At 37.5% G+C, this 20,686-nt stretch overlaps 1 protein-coding gene across 1 annotated transcript; it reads left to right on the top strand.

Moving 5' to 3' along the window:
- The first annotated feature begins 1,496 nt into the window (after nucleotides 1-1,496).
- Nucleotides 1,497-17,114, top strand: LOC139139063 (protein-glucosylgalactosylhydroxylysine glucosidase-like). The gene is given in 13 exon segments (XM_070707796.1): nucleotides 1,497-1,589; nucleotides 5,259-5,365; nucleotides 6,399-6,601; nucleotides 6,991-7,185; nucleotides 7,188-7,209; nucleotides 9,363-9,742; nucleotides 10,925-11,164; nucleotides 12,242-12,451; nucleotides 13,271-13,388; nucleotides 13,505-13,623; nucleotides 14,670-14,770; nucleotides 15,951-16,082; nucleotides 16,444-17,114. Coding segments are annotated over 12 exon segments (2,385 nt in total). The 5' UTR covers nucleotides 1,497-1,589; nucleotides 5,259-5,270; the 3' UTR covers nucleotides 17,014-17,114.
- Nucleotides 17,115-20,686: the final 3,572 nt, after the last annotated feature.

The raw sequence follows: 20,686 nt of genomic DNA, 5'->3' as shown, positions 1-20,686 counted from the left end.
ATTTCAATCACAGGTGTTTCTGCCGACATCAGATGACCTCACACGAGTGACCGGCAGTTGCAGACGACATGACCGTTGACCAAAATGTTGTTCGCGCCATTTTCACTACTGCAATCATTGTTGTTCATTTTATTTTTTAACTTCAGTAAATGAATCGAAAAACATTTTATTGATTAAGTTTACCAGATATAGTTAAAGTAGCTTACCCCAATATAACGACCGGCATATTCAGCGTTAAAATAGCCTATACCACAGTTTTGTCATTCGGACAGAGTCTCCATCCATATCGGCAATATCGCACTGATATTTTCGCGTTTCGGCTTTTCTCCGGAATGAAAAGGAAGACAGCTAAAGACATTACAAGGACATCTAATCTGTGCAAAGATTTGTACATACGTATTGGCTCTTTTGACAACTTGAAAACTGAGCATTTCGTCGCGATTTTGGAGTAATGGCAAAAATACATTTAAAAATAAGAAAAAATGATGGAAAATTAAAGTTTATAAAGTCACACCTTATAAAATGTTTGGCTCTTTTGCGTACACGATCGTTTCTGCAAGACTATGTAAACATAGATGTGTTGATGGCCGTATTTGAATAAAACTGGGTTGGTAACTTATTGAGCCTCGTTTGGGAGGATATCTAGGTACCGCAAATATAACTTATTGAGCCATTCTTTACCTTAGGATCTCGTGAAGTGTCAAGCATGGAACTCACGCTTGTTTGTCATGTTTATCGCGATAAACAGCCCTATACTCAAATAAAAATTGTGAAGTAGACCGTACAAATGACAGCGATATGTTTGAATAAATTACCAAACATACGCTATGCCACAGTTACTTTAGTCGGTTGGTAATTAGTGGTCACGAATATACACCATGAGCAGCGCCGGCATAATCCCAAAATGTGTTTAGCGTCATTTGTTTATGCAGTGTCGTGAAACTCTTGACATGGCCGGGACATGCTGTGGAGAATCCCGCACGTTGTGAAATGGTCAGAATACTGATGTGTTCTGCTCAGTGTGTTGTCCAACTAATCACAGGACAGGATAATCACATAAAAATCCGACACATATCCTCAATGTCTGACGTACAGCAGACTTTGCAATGATGTCAATCAACATGCTGAATTTTATTTCCGAATTTGTAGGACAATGATTTTCGGGTGGCGGAGAGTTTCGAAGTCCAGATAAAAGTCTGTACATATGGGTATGTACTCGCAACTACGGACAAAAATAAAGTCGTACACTTGTGAACTTTGGAACACATTTTTATAAGTTTCCTCCGGGAGACTTGAGCGTGTAGCGAGTTGTGAGATACGAAATTAGATAATATGTCATATATTATTTTTCCAAAACAAATACGACTTTCATGTGTATTTTTTGAGTTATCGGTTTTCTGTTTGTTTTGTTTTATATATCGTGCCATATTTCAAGCCACTCATGACAGCATAAATTGTTCATACCAAGCGTTGCGCCAAAATATCTGGGCCTCCTATCTTTTTACCCAGCAAACCTCGACGCGTGGGTTTCCCTCCATTCTCGCGAGGAAGCACATTGAAAGACTTCACAAGACCCACGCTCTTCAAAGGTAAGAAAATTCAGCCAAGACAAGTTTATGTAATCGCGCAAAACATACGCAGCATTCCCTTGCATGAACTGCGTTTACTTGTATTTCGCTTTATCCATCCAAATCTGCCATTTTTGTTGGGTGTGGGGACTCTTCTTTTAGCATCACCCAGACGACAAGAAAAACCGACTCATAATCGGGAGAACAGAACCACATAGAAAGTTCAATGTTTTAAAGTCATTGGTCTCTTTCCAGCCAGAGAAAGGTACAAACATTCCGTTTGCAAGTTGCTTTTTGGGGGGTTATTTTTATCATTTGAGTAGCTAGCGTGACGGACCTGAGCGTTGAGACGTGCTTAACGACTCGTCCGAAAAAAAGAACCTTGCACCTATAGAGTCACAGCAGAAAAAAGATGAAAACACTGAGATAATATCTACCATAAATGCTGATAAACCAACAGTTGCCATAAATCTCAAACCACGGCGAGCAGCGCAAACGCAGCACTAAAAAACTTAATTAACAATCCCTTGAATTTTGCACGTCTGCCGGTTAACCTCCAGGCGCCTTTTAGATTCTGCATCGAGGCCAGATATTTGGATCCTGAATTTTTTACAACATCCTTCTGGTTGAATTTTGCTCTTTGAGGCTCATTTTCAAGCCAGTGGAGCAAACGAACTTTTCGCCGTCTTATTGAAAATTGAAAATTTAACTTTCTCCATAGAAATAACTGCAAAGGGATAACGGCCATATTTGAACTTAAAGTCAGCAAATATTGGCTAATTTTGTTTCTCTAGTACCAAATTTTGGACGATGACCCCTGATTTTTGTTCTTGATTTTGAAAAAAGAATGGTTGTAAGTAAAGTTTGAGCAAAAGTTTTAAGTGTCAGTTTCGCGAGGTTTTCCAAGTTGGAGCCGCATCATGCCAATTATATTTTCATAATATGTAATAAAAGACGTTAAGACACCGGGGTAAAAGTATCAAAATCGCAACTACTACTGCTTAGCTGTCAGGGTTATTTGATAATCATAGTCATATGCATGGCCAAGTAGGATATGTTTGATCATGGCCTTGATTTTGTAAAGTTGTTAAACGAAATTGAAAACTTTCGGAAAGAGTGACACTTTTTCCCTCTGATTTCTTTCCGTGTGATGTCAATAAGCGACACCGAACGCTGGCGAAAATATCCAGTATCGCATTTTTGAGCCAAATTTTGCTATGCAGTACTTTTTACCTCATTTAGGCCTTTAACTCTCATGTCTTTCCTGGGTGTGAGGTGGGATGGGGTGAATCGTTCATCTGCAAAAAAGAAAAGTTAAAATATTACGTGGCGCTTAATAATTATAGACAGGATGATCTGTGAAATCTACTGATATTTAGTCTATAGTCAAAGGAACGCTGTTTACTAAAACCATAATTTGCAGAAGTATCCAAGGGATATCGTGTACTACGCCTGAAGAGCTGCAATATCGACCTTGTCTTATATCGTCCTTAGTCGGCGACAATTTATGTATCACTTTATCAACTTCGTTCCGAGTGTGCTAGGTCACACGGTCCAGCTAGGGCCAAACTGCTATATGATAAATTATCGTTTAGTAAACATCTTTACAACTATATATGTGCCATATCAGCTACGCCCTCACCATTTCTATCGTTTATTTCATAGAACACAGCAACATGTTAGTTGGTCAAAGCATTATCCTCCGTTTAATAACGTTATCGTGGAGATATCGCATTTCAAACGCATTTTGCTCCAAAACTGGTTCCGCTTATAGAGTACTCATTTTGTATTCTTTCACTTCCACATAACTCAATGTGATTGGCTGACACTGCAGTACCCCTTAATGGTCGTCTATCGTAAACACAAAAATAGCAAATATCTTCATGCATCAAAACATGGCTCATTGACAACCTTCAATAAATATGTCATTTTCCACCACTCCACACGGTCCCTCGATTTCATTTATTGGTCTGAGGTAGAAGAACCGCGTTCTAGTCATCAACTGTTTTGTTATTCGTTATAAAAGTGCTGTCATCATCCCCTTAAAGTTATCAAATGTTATTTTGTCGGTGAACACCTTTCAAGATAATTCTCCGAAGAGCACTGTCTTTATAGTTAGCCATACATAGTCGAACAGACGTTGGTTTGGTTAGGGGACATTTGATTTACATCCCAGTACATTTGTGTTGTTGTTCATGCTATTAGTGTTGAAGGAAGCAACAAACACGATTGGAACTAATTTGGGATAATTGGATCTTCATATTTTTCAAATTTCTCAACAGTGTAAGGTGCCATATAGCTGAATGTTGCAATATAACAAATTATTCATAAAACCAAGTGTGTAACTTAAAAGGAAAGCAGATGACCTTACATTTGCAGGTTAAAATGATTACTTCGCTATCTAATTATGCCAAATTAGTTCCAATCATGATAATAGTGGTCGTATGTCTAACTATGTGTACAGCAGCTAGCTGTAACGACGCTCATTTTGACTTCACCAAATGAGTACGCAACAGGTGTTTATGAGTTTGAGTTGGTGTGTTTTCGATATCGTGTCTATAAATTCTCACTACCTTTGACAGTAAACCGTGTCTCCCATTACGAGCAACGCCAGCTGCGCAAATTAGACTCGTTGAATTGTTCACATACATCGAGGTATAATTCCGATTCATACTCTTTTCTATTCTCATGTGTACTTTTCAATCTCCAATATGTTGCCCTTCACGCCGCATGCGACACTAATTCTACATAAATTCTATGACCCATCTACAGTATAGGTTGAAAATAAAGCCGGGATACTGGTTTTCTATCTTCGCTGATGATAAATTACAATCGAAAACTTAGACAATCATTAATTTCCACAAAATAAATGCTATTTGCAATATAACCGGACAGAAGACTTTTTCCTGTGTAACCATGTCGAAAAATTCCTTGATTATTTTAGTTTTACACTTCTACAAAAGGCATATTTTCTGATTCGGGTCCTTTAGATTGTTATCTCTCCAGGTCAATACAGAGGAAAGGGGTGACATAGACAGCCGCAAACGTTTGCTCAAACTTTCTTCGATGAAATTTTCAATCGCCCTCATACCGATTCAAAAATAAAAATTAAGTGTTACCATAAACACTTTTGAATTACAGAAAAATTGCTTTAGATTATTTTTGTTCGATTTTCAAGAAACCCTTAAATGTACATTTAAGAGGAGCTCAAACAAGATGTAGAACAGAAGAGTATTGTACAATTTTAGAGTCCAAGTGTCTCCAAGGCGAGATGTAACTTAAAAGAACAGCATGAAAGTGGCGAAGTGAACAATCTTAGATCCGGGGACACTACCAAGGGAGTTGTGTTACCGTAGTTTTGAACCCCCCCCCCCCCACTTCTTCTTCTTAGCATCATATAGACTTTTGACCGAGAGAATTGATAAGATATAGACTTTTGATCCCTTGTTTTGCCTCCAGCACGATTTTGATCCATCATTTTGCGGGAAATGTAGAATTTTGATGCTGCTATTTAGGCCGAAATGAAGATTTTGACCGCCGATTTTACCGTGACGGAAAATGTTATATTTTCTGGTTCGAACTGCATCTGTCAATGGTACAACTGTACCCTTACCGGACATAGACGGCTCATCTGACTTATAAAGTATACTGTGAAGTATAAATATTGTCTTTCTGCTTCTTTTCACACAGATAGAAGGAGCGATGAAGGGGAGCCATGTTTTTCTCGTTTTGATAATTTTTACCATCAATGCTTATACTGCAGCTGAAGATCCAACAAACGTCATCAAAAGTAACACGTGAGTCATTTACTCGTATGCAAGGTCCATACACTGCATCTGTCCGCATTATTTTCATTATTTGTGTTCAAACCAAAATTAGTTCAAGCCAATGTATTTAAAGGTAGAACTCGCCTTGGAGACAGATATTTGGACTCTCAAACTTTTACAATTCTTTTCTGATCTACCACTTGTTGGGGTTCATTTTAAAGTTCTTGGTGTAAGAAAACTTTTCACACGTCTTAGTTTTTCAAAAATCGAAAATTCTATTTTCATATTTGAAGTGGAATATTCACAGAAGTACCATGTACTCGTACATTGGAACGAATGCCACAAATATTTTCAAATTTGACATTATTATGATTGTTAATTTAACCTGCCAAATCGGTCACAAAGGAATATCATTTGGACAAAAAATAAAATAATGATAAGAATTTAAAAAATGTATCGGTAAAAATTCATAAATTTTGGGTTCAACAAATTACGAGTTACAGCGCATAGTCTTTTACTCGTTTTCTGACAGAAAAAGTTTTTTTTTTCAAAATCAATCAATCAAGCAATCAATCAGTCAATCAATCGATGAATTTATTTATTCATGTATTCATTTATCTGTTTCTTAGTCTGTTCGCTTGTGCGTTCACTCATTGCCGTCGTTGTTTTTAAATCTTTCGTGCATAAGTTGATCTCCAGCTGGTCACATTGCGTCATTGTTGGTGTTACCGATCACATAAGACCGATGTGAACAAGCTCATCGGGATAATGTGTTTGTATGCACGTGATTTTCTTTTACGATTACGGAAAACTATTAAAACACTTTGTCAGACTTATTTTGAAAACATTCTTTCGTTCTTTGACATATCTCTCTCTGTTAACACCGGTACTTTTATCTCGGATCTCGACTTTTGATTTGTAAATGACGTGCAAAATTGTGACTGGCATTTCCGAGGCTGTCCGCACATGGCTGAAATGAATAACTGGTTTTTATATAATTCTTTAAATTGCCGACATAACTTGAACAGTGAAGGGCAGTTTTGTTTTGATGCTGATCTTGTAGTTTGCCCGATGATGACCGATTCAAGCCGAATATAGGAAATGGCCACATTGGAACCTCTGTTCTGACGGATACGGTGTTTGTTAATGGTGTGATGAATGGATACCTGGATGATAGCCATAGAGCTCGCATACAGTCGACTAACGCCCTCAACGTCACAGTCGATGGAACTGAGGAAAGAAGTTTCGAATTGAACATGTACGAAGGTGCGAAGTGGCTCATGATTGTTTGAGGGATTTTGAAATGAAAGGGTAAAAATTGTCTCAACAGACAGTAATGTTTACTTCTGTAAAATTTGGTTTTCAAAGATTGCTGCGGAGGATTCCGGGGTTGAAGGGGCCCTTTGCGTAGGTATGGGATAGATTAGCACTTTGCATTGATCATAATGTGCCGTAAATGGTCAAGTAAAATTTACATTAATGGACCAGGTGTATATGTATGTGGGTCTTCCATTATTCTACGTTCAGGTCTATACTCTTCGGATGAATTAGCATACCGAGAGCTAGGAAAGTCGAGTAATACTGCTTTTCAGTGTAACCATGCATGGTGTATTTTATTTTGCACGTCATTTTGTGTGTGCTATCTTCTTTGAAAGGTGTATTCAGGCAATTCATAAGCCATGAAGACTTCGATGTAGAACAGAGGTTCTACGCTCATCGCTCCAAGACTCGACTGCTTGTCGCAGAGATCGAAATGACGCGCAATGATGGAAAAGAAGGTAATTTAACCATCGATGTTGAGCTGAACCAAGGCGAGGAAAGCCCTGATTTTGACATGGAACAGGATGTACATGAAAGCATGATGAAGATACTTGGTAAAACATAACACCGTATTATTCATATATATGGAAGAGAAAATCTTAAATGCAAATACTTTCGTCGCACCTCTCTGACGTAACTAATTTACAATGTCGGCACGTTTGTTACTGGACCCAAGATATTATATATATATATATATATATATATATATATATATATATATATATATATATATATATATATATATATATATATAATATATATATATATATATATCAGGGGTTTCATTAAGTTTTGATATATGATATATATATATATCTTGGAGCAAAGATATAAGATACATAGATATATATAAGATATACTTTTATATATATATATATATATATATATATAATATATATATATATATATATATATATACAGATTACTTCAAGTACAAAGTAATGAAATCTATTACTTAAGTTTCATGCATCCTGCAATCCTCAGATAGAAGTGAAAGGATTACAAGGTCGACACTCTTACATATATGATTGGGACGAACCATTCATTTTGTAGGTGGTGTTAAAATTCGATAAATAATATTTTTTTTGGTGGCGACATTTTGAAACCAACTCAGAGCGTTTGTTTAAGAGTGTAGATTTGTCAGCATTGATTGTGCAGCTTTTCTGATATACAAAGATTACATCGCTTGTTCTTGTTTGAGTAGCTCAATGCTTTATCAAGATTGACCACGAAATGTCAAAGACTTGGCCCTTATTTCTTAAATTCCATACAAATTTTGACAACTTGGTATCGTTTTTGTATCTCTCGATCCGGAACAATTTCATATAGTTAGTGTAGCGCGTCTTGAAGGTGTTATCAGTGAGGCCGATGTATACCTGTACTCTCCTTGCATTGTCCTCCGTAGATACTTTGGCCTTGTAAACCACGTTTTTGACTTGACAGTTACCCTCCAAGGGGCATGCCGACTTAACTCTGCAATTACAATCAGCTGGTCGGTCCTTACGCTGATCTCCGGTGATTAACCTCTTATTATGCGATTTGATTATACTTGCCATATTTTTCGTACAGCTATAACTCACTTTAATTGTGTTTCTGTGCTCGATGCTAAAGCACAACGTTATATATAATCACACAAAATTACTTCAAGTACAAAGTAATGATATCTGTTCTCATATATATATATATATATATATATCTCATATTATATATATATATATATATATATATATATATATATATATATATATATATATATATATATATATATATAATTTTTATCACATAATTCAAATGGCTTTAAATAAGAAAGGAGTAAAAGCCCAGGGTGTCTGAGTTTAATATACAGTTAACACGATTGGAACTAATTTGGGATAATTATATCTTCATATTTTTTTAAATTTCTCAAAAGTGTAAGGTGACATATAGCTGAATGTTGCAATATAACAAATTAATCATAAAACCAAGTGTGTAACTTAAAAAAGAAAAGCAGATGAGCTTACATTTGCAGGTTAACATGATTACTTCACTATCTAATAGTCCCAAATTAGTTGTATCACGGGGGTCCATACGTGGCTAAGCTCGCTCCAACGTTGACAACAAAATTTGACTGCTGAAACATCCATATATCTGAAAGATACAACATTCAAATGGCTTCAGGATTCAATAAAATAGCCACAGGGCTTTTATATCGAAGAGATTTTACATGCAGTCTCGGTAGAGCTTTTAAGTTGAACCTTACTGGATCTACTTTCTAGTTTTGGAGCGTTGCAAAAATCATAATGTTTTTACTCTACAATTTCTGTTCTTCAATGCCATCCTCACTGTTGCAACCCGCATTTATGATCAAAAGTAATGACTTGACAGCTAGATAAGGAGCCTGACCACTGTCACCGGCCAATACTACATCATAGTTTTTGTGTAATGCAAAACACTCACTATTGCTGAGATCGCACACTGGTTTCTACTTTGCCTGACAATGCTAACACTTTGACAGTATCATAAAGCAAGGAAAAGTCTACCTCTAAGACTTGTACGTATTTACAAATGGTCTCAAGCAACGCGGAACATGATCAGTGTGTGCACAAGAACTGTGGGTTGTATTCAATCGTCTTTATATCAGCGTCTGCAGTGTAAGTTTACTAATCTTATTAGTGGCATATGCATTATTTCTCCGCAATAATTTTTACAAAACATCCTCTCCTGTCAGGTATACGACAGGTTCTACTAAAGAACCTGAGACAAACAGCAGTGAAATTCGCCGGATACACATCTACTGGACCGAGGTCCCCGACTCACTCACGCTCGAGAATGGCCAAGATTCGAAGACATGGACATTTATTTCTTCGATAAGCACTGACAGAACAGACGCCTTGGAAGCCTACAAGGAGGGCCTTGACTTAGCACAACAGGAGGACCAACTGTTGAATTCCCATACTGAAGCCTGGGAAGATCTGTGGCGCGACGGAAGAATCGAAATCGCCGGCAACAGAGACCTAGGAGAGACCTTGTACGCCGCCATGTACTACATTATATCATCTACTCCTTCAGAAAAAGATGAAATTAACCCCTTCATAGGATTGAGCCCAGGTATGTCTAGAGGGCGTCATTATTTACAGCCAGGGGATTCGGAAGAATGGGAATCATTCAAAACTGATGTACACGAAGGAGAGCTGAGCAAACTATGACAAACAAAAGGGAGGGTTCATGCAAAATATTCACGTTAATCAACAAATCACGCTAATTAATGTCAAATTTTCAAAAAATTGTGTATCAGGCAACATTTTGTGTTTCTGTAAGTCTTTCTAAATAATTCTACATATCTCTAAATATCTCTTCATGACTGTACCTGGTGTTCATAGAAATTATGCCAATAATTAAAGGACTCTTAGTGCTTGTTAATTGATTCTTCCTTCTCCTCTGGCATTTCCTTAACTCTGTATTTGATCAAAACATTGCAGAACTGAAAAAGAGCTACACATACCTGTTCAAATTTGTAGCGGGCTAAAACATTGAGTAAGGTTACCTTCAAAGGACAGTAGCTGTAACGTTGATGATTTTCTTACTGTTTAGTTTTCTATATCAAGCAAGTTCTTGTTGTACTCCAAAAAGCATGTTGAAACACAAACTATTTAGCCTCTCAACACAGCGTCTATACTTGTAAAATGCACGGCCAAGTTGACATTTGAATGATAGTCCGGACCAGAATTCTCTTGTTACAAATAGTATACACGTGTACAGGCTGAGTCGACAAACAGAATACTATGTATCTCAACATGCGTTAGGGAATAAAACAAAGAACTTGTAGTTGACTTTCAAAACAAAAATAGAGAAAAAATTACAAATTAAAGCTAATGACCGAAGATAAGATAACGTTACCATTTTTCAGTGTCCCTCATCCTTCATAGTAGCTTCAAGAATTGGTCACCGCGCTTTCCCATGATAACCACACGATAAAGAAACACCACACCACCAGTTGCTTAAAACAGACCGTTCCCAAACGTAAAGATATCCAAAAAGGAATGCTACAAGAGTCGAGTGAGTCATTTGGAAGAATATGGGTATTCCAATCGTACGCCCACTTTTCGTTAATTTCGGTGGAATACTTGGGGTAAAGGTATGAGAAAAATTACCGAACACGGCGGAAAAGGGCAAGTGTTGTATTTTATTCGTTATTTCGTTTTTTATTTACTGTAAAATGAAATTTCTCTCGAGTATCCACGTAAACGTTCAAAATCATTTTGTGTTCTGTTTATTTTATTTGTTTTCTAGGAGGGTTACCTAGGGGCGGCAAAGTGAAACTGGACAGCAAAGGAGGGCCGTACAATGATTACGCAGGTCACGTGTTCTGGGACATGGACACATGGATAATGCCACCAATCATGATGTTCTTTCCAAAGATGGCCACTAGAATGATCGAGTCTCGTGTACGTGTTCTAGATGTGGTAGAGGAATACGCTAATGAAACAGGATATGAAGGCGTCAGGTTTCCTTGGGAACAGTGTTATACAGGTATAGCTGATAGAGGGCGTACTTTACCATCTGAGCATATGCCAGATGTAAGTCTGACGCAATCATTTGCAAAATGATGAGCTTACGTTGTTTCATTTTACAAAAGTTGATACCAGGATGAGGGAAGGTAGTTTCTTATATATGCGCCTCGAAAGTGAAAGACTTAAGCTTTTGCTCAAACTTTCCTTGAGGAATCTTTCAACCACTCTCTTTCAAAATCAAGAATAAAAATCCGGGGGTCACCGTGTAAATTTTGGTACTTGAGAAACAAATAATCCAAGATTTACCGATATTTAAAATTCAAAATGGCCGCCATCCCTGTGTTAACCCTGTGGAGAAAAAAAAATCGAAATTCGAAAGTTTAAGCCGATAGAAAGTTTTCTTACACCAAGAGCTTTAAAATGAACCCCCACAAGTCGTATAGAAGAAAAGAATGGTAAAAGTTTGAGAGTCCGAATATCTGTCCCCGAGGCGCGTTCTACTTTAAGCTATACCTTTGCATCGCAAAAAAAGTTACTTCACTGTTCGATTCGTCAAACTACTAACAAAGACGAAATACATAGATGACATGACATGGACCGGACGTTCTGCGAATGAGTCCCATTATAGGGGTTTAGACAACATTTAAATAGCCTACGTTTTTAGCTATGGACTCAGTTTCTTGATATTGATAATAAAAATGTGAACTATTATTACATCCCGCAAGGTCATAAATGTTAGCTTCAAAGTATTCATCTCGAGAGGCCCTAGGGCCTCCTGTAGCACGCTGCTTAAACTTAGGATAGATAGATCGAAGAATTGTTACTGTTAATTTTGTTGATGTGGTAATAACATTTAGAGAGTTAACTCGAAATGTTTTTAAAATACGTAAACATGTCCAGGGTCGCCCGGTTTTCTAGGGTAGGATGGGTTACGGGAAAGACACATATTATGTTATGTGGTTGTTGCGATTGATATGGTTAATGAAATGTGCAATGAGCGCTGTCTTATAAGATTGTTTAATTCTGCTGATGACAATTATCGTCGTTAGTGTATAAAACTTTCCGCTGGACTTCTCGTTTTCTTTGCTCTGTCAAGGAGTTGAGACTTGTCCGTGGCCACCGGCGACACAATATCAAATCCACATCACGGCAGATGTGTCCTATTCCATTAGGCAATACATGTATGCAACCATGGATAAGGATTTATTGGTGAACTCGCGAGGAGAAGAACTCGCCATGAAGATTGCCAGGTTCTGGGAATCCAGATCAGATTTGATTGACGAGGACAAGGGTTACGAGATATACCGTAAGTTTCGAAATGTCTGAGACCCTAACCGGCATGCACCGCTAATCACACTGATACCGCTGATAAGAATTCCGTTTTCTTCATTCAGGGAGTTTACTTTTCTTTTGTCGTCGATTTATTTTGTTTTACCGCTCAGTGTGTGCGAACTGCAGTGTGGATACCGCCCGGTTTCAAATTTTAGGGCTCACTGTCACTCATGCGGCGCTAGCGGTTCAGCATTCTAAAAGAATTCCCTTTGGGAGAACTTTTAAAAATTGTTATAAGTTCAAAATTCAAATTCTCATAATTATCATGACATCTTCATAATATAACCTTCAGAAACTTACAAGGTTAAGTGTCATAACATACTTGGCCCGTACTATTGTTGAAGTGTTTTCACGTATTTGGTCGATTATAACATATTTGGTAGCAATTACGCATTATATATATATATATATATATATATATATATATATATATATATATATATATATATATATATATATATATATATATATATATATATATATATATATATAATATATATATATATATATATATATATATATATATATATATATATATATATATATATCTGTGTATATATATATGTATGTGTGTATATGTGTATATATGTATGTATGTATGTATGTAATATATGTGTATGTATATATATATATATATATATATATATATATATATATATATATATATATATATATATATATATATATATATATATCACCTTTAGCTCCATTTTACAACATGTTTGGTCAATTATTTTTAACATATTGGGTAATAACCGCACCCAATGTTTCCCTTGTTCTTCTCCGCACCAAGGCGTGATGGGACCAGACGAGTACCATGAGAATGTCAATAACTCTGTGTTTACCAACGCCCAGGCCAAGCTTAGCCTTCAGTTGCCTGAATATATCTTATCTATTTTAGACGACCCGCAGTGAGTATATTTTGATTTGTTTTGTCATGCCAACAAAGCGTACCGTTGGAACAAAGCCGAGTAAAGGGTTTCTGTCACAAAAATAAAGCTGGATTAATTTTTCCCGACGTTTTCAGATTTATCACGGAAGAAGACGCCGCTAGATGGAAGGGGATAAGCGATAATATGTTTATTCTTTTTGACGACGATAGACAGTACCATCCTCAGTTCGAGGGATTCGATCCAGAGGGAGAAAGTAAGACCATTAAACATGATCATGTCCTTAAAGCTGGGTCTGTATCCATCACATCAATATAGAAGTCCTAATCGAGTTACGGAATTAAGTTTCTGCTTTCTAATTTGTAATTTGGAATGAATATGTTGTTTCTGTTTTCCTCATACTTTGTCTCGTTTACTGACATTGACGTGTGGAATTGCAATAGGAGTGACAATACTTTAATTTTGGTTAACTTAGTCTATCTCAATGACAGTGCATTATCGGAAAACAGACACTGAATTATTTAGTTTATTCTTTAACCCTTATCCTGCAAATTTCATTTGTCACTAATAGTCAAGGTAGTTAAAACCAGTGAAGTATAGCATGTCCCATACATTCCACTTAACAGACTTGAGAAGAATATGAAGACCCCCGAAAAAAGATACTGTAAAAATTTATTTTTATAGACTTACGCCGACATAACAAATCGTGCCAAGTAGGTGAAAATATGTGGAGGTTTTGGCTCGATACGGCTTTTTACTGACAGGCAAATTTGATAGTGTATATGCTACGCCAGTATTACATGTGCATTGATTAAAGGGACAAAGTCGCCCATTTTTTCATGATTTTTGTTTGACACGAGATACAACTTATATTGTTTGACATGTTGAAAGATTGAAAGGGTGACCATGCATATATTCGACCTCACCTTTAGACACAATACATGAAACCATCGCGAAAATGAATTAATGGTCATGACCGTTAATTCATTTTCACCCTGGTTTCATTAAATTTGTCTAAAATCGGGGTCGAATATATGCATGGTCACCTATTCAATCAGTATCTTTCAACATGTAAGTAACAATGTAAGTAGTATCTCATATCAAACAAACTTCATGAAAAATTGGTCGACTTTGTCCCTTTAAAGAAAGTGTAGTGAATATTTGTTTCTTCAAAAAACTCTAGTGCTTCTCTATCTGTTTAGGTTACATTGTTCTTACATCTGCCCGAATTGTTTGTTACATTATCCTTGTTAAAGCAGGAAAATCTGATGAATTTTTTTCACGTTGTTTCTTGACTAACAGACGTAATAATCAAACAATCAGACGTGGTGTTGCTAGGCTACCCGTTGATGATGAACATGACGCCGGAAGTTCGAAGGAATGATCTCACGATTTATGAAAATGTAAGTGTAACACAAAATAAACTGCATTGATTTGAACAGCCACCACAGCAGGAAAATAAACTGTTTTCAGTAATGCAGCACTATCTGGTAAGAGTAGTTTTTTTCGAAATAAAGTCATGTATTTGTTTTTGTTCTGACTCGCAGACAGGTGAGATGCGCTTTATCTTTTTTCAAGCGTTCCTCCATTTTTCTCTGTTTCCAGCAATGTGAACAGTGTTTGCAGAGAACGTTTTGAACGATTTCTGCTGAATTGGGGACCACCCTCCCATGATTTGATGGTCCATCACTTCACACCAAATAATACGTCTATCGCACTACCTACTTCTCTAATGTGAGAGAATCACATTGTACGTTCAAAGCTGAGTGACGTTTTCTTCATTTGAGTGGAGCGAAGGGCGCCAAAACCGGACTGATGCAAGTTTTTATTTGCGACGCCCTCTTGTGATAACCGGGAGATAATTAATTCCTGCACCTCAGTGTTTAAGGGACTCATTATGAAACCATGTTCTCCACTATTGAGCCTTTGAGTGGTTTTTTTTGGTCACATTTTACCATGGAGACAGATTTTCAGTAAGAAAATGAAATTCTTGCCCGTCAGTCTCCGCAGTACTGTATGCCACTGGGATCTCGTCCTGATCCGGGGGAGGGTTACCCTTTTTCATACAGGGTGTGACGCCAAAGTTGAAAAGATCTACCCATGCACATTCCAAAATTATGACCCATTGTTTAAGGGCTTTGCTTGACAAATTTGGGGAATTTTACCTTTGTTCTGTTGCATGCGAAGGTTTCCTAAAGCATGTGACATTTGCGTTGTTATCGATCCACACCACATACCCTTACACCTTTTCTACGGGAGTACACCCCCGGGTCCCGAGTCATATCCAACCCAGCAGCGAAGACTCCGAGTGTTCACAATCTCAAAATTCTGAAAATCGAATGCCATGGGTCTAATATAAGAGTGAAAAGTGGTCTACCGACCTTATCTTTTACTGGTCTTAAACTCTCTCTGGTGACATACTGGACCATCCTTGCACAGGCCCAAAGAGGATAAAGATGGATTTAAAAGAAAATGACGAAATGTTAATTCCGACATCTCTCTCTCTCTCTCTCTCTCTCTCTCTCTCTCTCTCTCTCTCTCTCTCTCTCTCTCTCTCTCTCTCTCTCTCTCTCTCTCTCTCAGTTGACGGACGAGTATGGCCCTGATACGGGTACTTGGAGTATGCACACGGTAGGATGGCTGGAATTTGGAGAGGAAGATAAAGCCGATGACATGTTTAAGAAGATGTTCAGAAATTTGAACGGTCCATTCAAAGTAAGAACGCCATAATTGTCTTCATGATTCTCTTTGACAATACTTTCAAACTTGTCTGTGTCGGTGTCTGTCTGTCTGCCTGTATAGATATAAATTCACAAAATGCGAATCAAATTTTAGAATTTAGAATTTGTTTTCGCCGGGTGCAATTGAATAAAAGCACTGGGCACTTTGACGAAGCTAAATTCTATCTACATATACGTTGAAAATGTTATAATTGCAACAATGCATAACATGAACGATTTTTGCAAGTTAAAATATGCTCTGTGGTAATAAATTCAAAATGTGTGTTTACACCTTTAAGAATAAGGTTTTTGGGCAGTATTGACAGATTGCTTCCGTGTGTCTATTTCAAACGCAGATATTTAGCGAGAAACCAGAGGAAGGCCAAGACGGCGTCCGCTGTGTGAATTTCATAACTGGTGCTGGTGGACTATTACAGTCAGTTGTCTTCGGTTACGGCGGTCTGCGTTTGCATGCAACGAAACTCGATATTGATCCCTACGTACCGAAGGGGTCCGAAGCCATCACCTTTCACGGTTTGAATTACCGTGGATGTGTTTTCGACATGAGAGTAACGGCCGAAAACGTGGAGATCACCGTGATCAAAATTGACAACGAAGGAGAAAGCATGTTCGTGACGGTCAAGTCGAACGGTGAGCGACACAAACTGGGTGTCACCGACGATTGTGAGTTCAGCAGGGGAAAAGCGACGATCGTAATTTCTTCCGACGTCTCAACCAGTACGACTGATCCCGTCGCTACTGGTCCGGGTGGTACAACAAAGAAACCTGCCCCAACCAGTGCTACTGATCCTGTCGCTACAAGGGGACCTGTGAGTCCAACCGTCAGCTCAAGCACGTGTGTGGCACCTGCGCCGTTGATTTTCCTGCTTATCTTTAAATTTGCTCACATATTCTTACTCGGCTAAAACATCGTTAACATAATTAGCACGATTGGAACTAATTTGGGATAATTGCATCTTCATAATTTTCAAATTTCTCAAATATGTTAGGTGCCCTACAGCTGAATGTCTCATTATATTACAAATAATTTATTACTCATAAAAACAAGTGTGTACCGTAAAAAGAAAGGCAGATAAGCCTACATTGCAGGTTTTAAAGACATTACTTCACCATCCAATTATCCCAAATTAGTTCAATCGTGTTCAAAGGACAAATCAACGAACGAACACGTATTTTATGTTATCAGGAAAATAAGAAAGACAGTGGGGAATGGGCAACTTCATGTAACTTTTGACGCTGTTCCAGTTTACAGTGTTTGTATCATTCACTTCCTTGCTCTACTTCTGAATCATTTCAAAATACCTGGTGTTGAACTTGACGGCGAAAGTCTGTGTCCATAATGTCCAATGTTATTGTTGACGTGTGAGTTAATTCCTGACCGTACTCCATTCGTCAATACTAAAACTACACATTGTACTCATCGCATCACGTTAATAAGGCTTTAGCCATTGTATTTCAATGTATTGTAGAGCACAGGTGCTTGCAGCGTTGCATGGATAGTTGATCGAAGGCCAGGGATCGAAAATGTGAGGCCGAAGGCTGAATCTCGGTAGTAGTGTAAAGAATATCTCGGTAGTAGGCCCCTAGTTTAAAGAATTTCTTTACATTTAATAATACCGACGTTCGGCCTTCGGCCTCACACTTCTATCCGGGGCCTTCGATCGACTATTTAAGCAATTAACGCTGCAAGCACCTGTGCTGTAGGGAGCAGACGGCGAAATGTATCGTTTTCTAGAACAAGAATTATGAAAATGTTAATTAGTTATCCCTTTCAGAAATGTCACAAAGCTTGGCCTCAGATTGACAACTACTGATTATGCTTTAGTCGTAAGCAACGATTGTGATGAGACAGCTTCTGTATCCTGTACAAATATACAGCTTGAGAATGATTATATTATACCAACAATAGTTACGAAACTCAGTGGGCAAGTACAAAGCCGGGATTTGTGTGGCAAGAGTTAACCCTACGCAGAAAACCATGATATTCTCTAGAATTGAGTTTTAATACGCGAGAAGGGACCACTCGATATTTAAGTATTCTGAGGATCAGTAATCGCATCAACCTGCTTTTAGGAAGTGGCAAGTTTGGTGAACACTGTGACTTGTCATGAGAGGAAGTTTTTTGAACATCATATCTTAGTTGATCAATTAGGTATTGATTTTCTGGCTTGTTTCAACTTCAGAACTCAACAATAGTACCTCTTTCAGCTTACTGAATAAAAAAACGCTTCGGTGTTCAGTTCACCAAGGTCAATCACCATGGTGTGGCTTTCAATTTCTCTATCCCACAAACCCTTAGGCTTCATCAATGTCGACAACGACATGCAACAGAAAGAAACCACTCAATTTACTACGGATCAATCCTACAGCCAGCGATTTGGCACCCGTTTGATCGCTTCCACAGTTGTAGTTGTGCAACGATATCTATTAAACCTAGTTAGATACCTCTCAGTCTATCTTCAGCGGCGATGTGTCACGATTTGTAGATTTTCGTGATGTGCTTTTGCTGGAGCCTATCACTTGTTGGCGCCCTTTTTCTCCCGTATTAGCGAGCAACGACGTCCTTCCTTACTGGACTTCCTTACGTAAAATTATATATATATATATATATATATATATATATATATATATATATATATATATATATATATATATATATATATATATATATATATATATATATATATATATTATATATATATATATATATATATATATATATATATTTATATTTATATTATGTGTGCTGTGTGGGGGGGGGGGAGGGGTATGTGTTTATTTTAAGAGTTGCAACCCCTAGAAAGACAAAAGTTTTAGTCGTGATGACTGGGGCGCACTCATCCCTAAACTAAGTATACAGTTGCGCCCTGGGCAATTCAAACTACAGAGTACAAACACTTCAATATTTTTTACATGGCTCGGGGTACAATCTTCATTTTTGAAAAAAACACTAAACTAAATTGTCAACCAAATGATAGGTCAAAAGTGCTGATTTGGAGTAAATTGTGCTTTTAGCAAAACCAGGGGTCAAATGTCTACATTCCACCAACATTTTCTTGGTTAAAAGTCTACATCAGACGAAAAAAGGGTAGAAAACTGCAACAATACGTTTACACCCTTCACTGTATAGCAGTGACCAACCCCTTTCGATGACTGCAACAGCCCTATGGCTAGAAAAATTTGATCAATAGAGGGCGATATATTCTACATCTAACTTTCAAAGCCACGTGCAGCGCAAGTTAATGGCGCCTTTCTGTACCGTACGGAAAGTCGAAAATACATGTATAGGTCGTCATCAATAAAGATACTTCATGTCGCCGATAATCAGACGATTCAACAGGAATATCCGATTAAGTACATGTCACGATTTTCAGGAAAGACCAACAACTGTACGCATTTTATGAGACTGGTGTTACTTGCATGAATGTGATTTGCATAATTATGAATTAAACTATCCGATAAGGACTGTGTATTTCCAGGCGGGCTGCATAAAAGACTAATGTTAACATGGAATACATAGTGATCAAACAAGAGTGTGCTATATCAGAAGACAGCTTGGGTAACCTGCCTTGCTAAATACGACTCTGTATAGTAAATGTCTTTTGAAAAGTATTATGTATTACGTGACATCCGATTCCAAAGTCAAATGTCAAAGTTTAACGTTGACGTACCTCAAACCACATACAAACATAGACTGTCTATGTTTGTCTGTGCTCAAACTTATGACTAGCACTGTCAGGGGAACATATAATTATTGCAAACCTCTGTTCCTTATTGTGGACAAACTCGTGAACAGTTACTTTTTCCCATACACCATAAAGCTAGATCTTGCTATCATTTTACGTAATATGCACTTTTAAATAACAATGACCAATTGTTGGCGTTATCTATTCATTGGATTGATTGCCCATCGAGTGTTCACACATTTGCAATGCATTTGCTCCTTTTTAATAGCCATTATATATTCTGATGTGAAATTCTCAGAAATCAGTGGCACTGCGCAGGGTAGTATTCATGATCTTGTACCTATACACTTTCTCACCATTTGTACAAAAATATCCCATTTACTTCATATGTTACTGAGTTGGCAATGATAACATCACATATGTCCATGACCATCAGGTGCTCATCAGGTCAAGTTTGTCAAAGAGAATGCTTCAGATATACTAATACGATCTGCATACATGATGAGATCAATACATCTTCTCAGATTAATTCACTCTACAATGATATTAATATTGTCATCAAGGTAGACACTCGAGTATACATTTCTCATGTAGTGTACAATTTTCAAGTCATAGATTGATTGGAAGAGTTAAGAGCTTACTTTGTAGTGTCTGACCTATATAGCCAGGCGTTTAATACAAGATTTGATTGGAGTCGTTTACTTTGAGGACGTGCCTCATATAAATACGGTACATTACAAGATGTGACTGAAGCACTCTTGGTTTTCATACTGCTGTTTGTCCCAATATTGCCTAAGTAGTGATGGCCAATAACACTGTTGTTTTGCTCAGATGGTGAACAAAACTCATCAGATACTGCAACTTCAAAAAGCAGTAAAGGGCAACAGATATC

The sequence above is a fragment of the Ptychodera flava genome, chromosome 8, assembly GCF_041260155.1.
Source record: "Ptychodera flava strain L36383 chromosome 8, AS_Pfla_20210202, whole genome shotgun sequence".
In the NCBI taxonomy this organism is placed as follows: Eukaryota; Metazoa; Hemichordata; class Enteropneusta; family Ptychoderidae; genus Ptychodera; species Ptychodera flava.
This window is presented reverse-complemented; position numbering and strand designations above follow the sequence as displayed.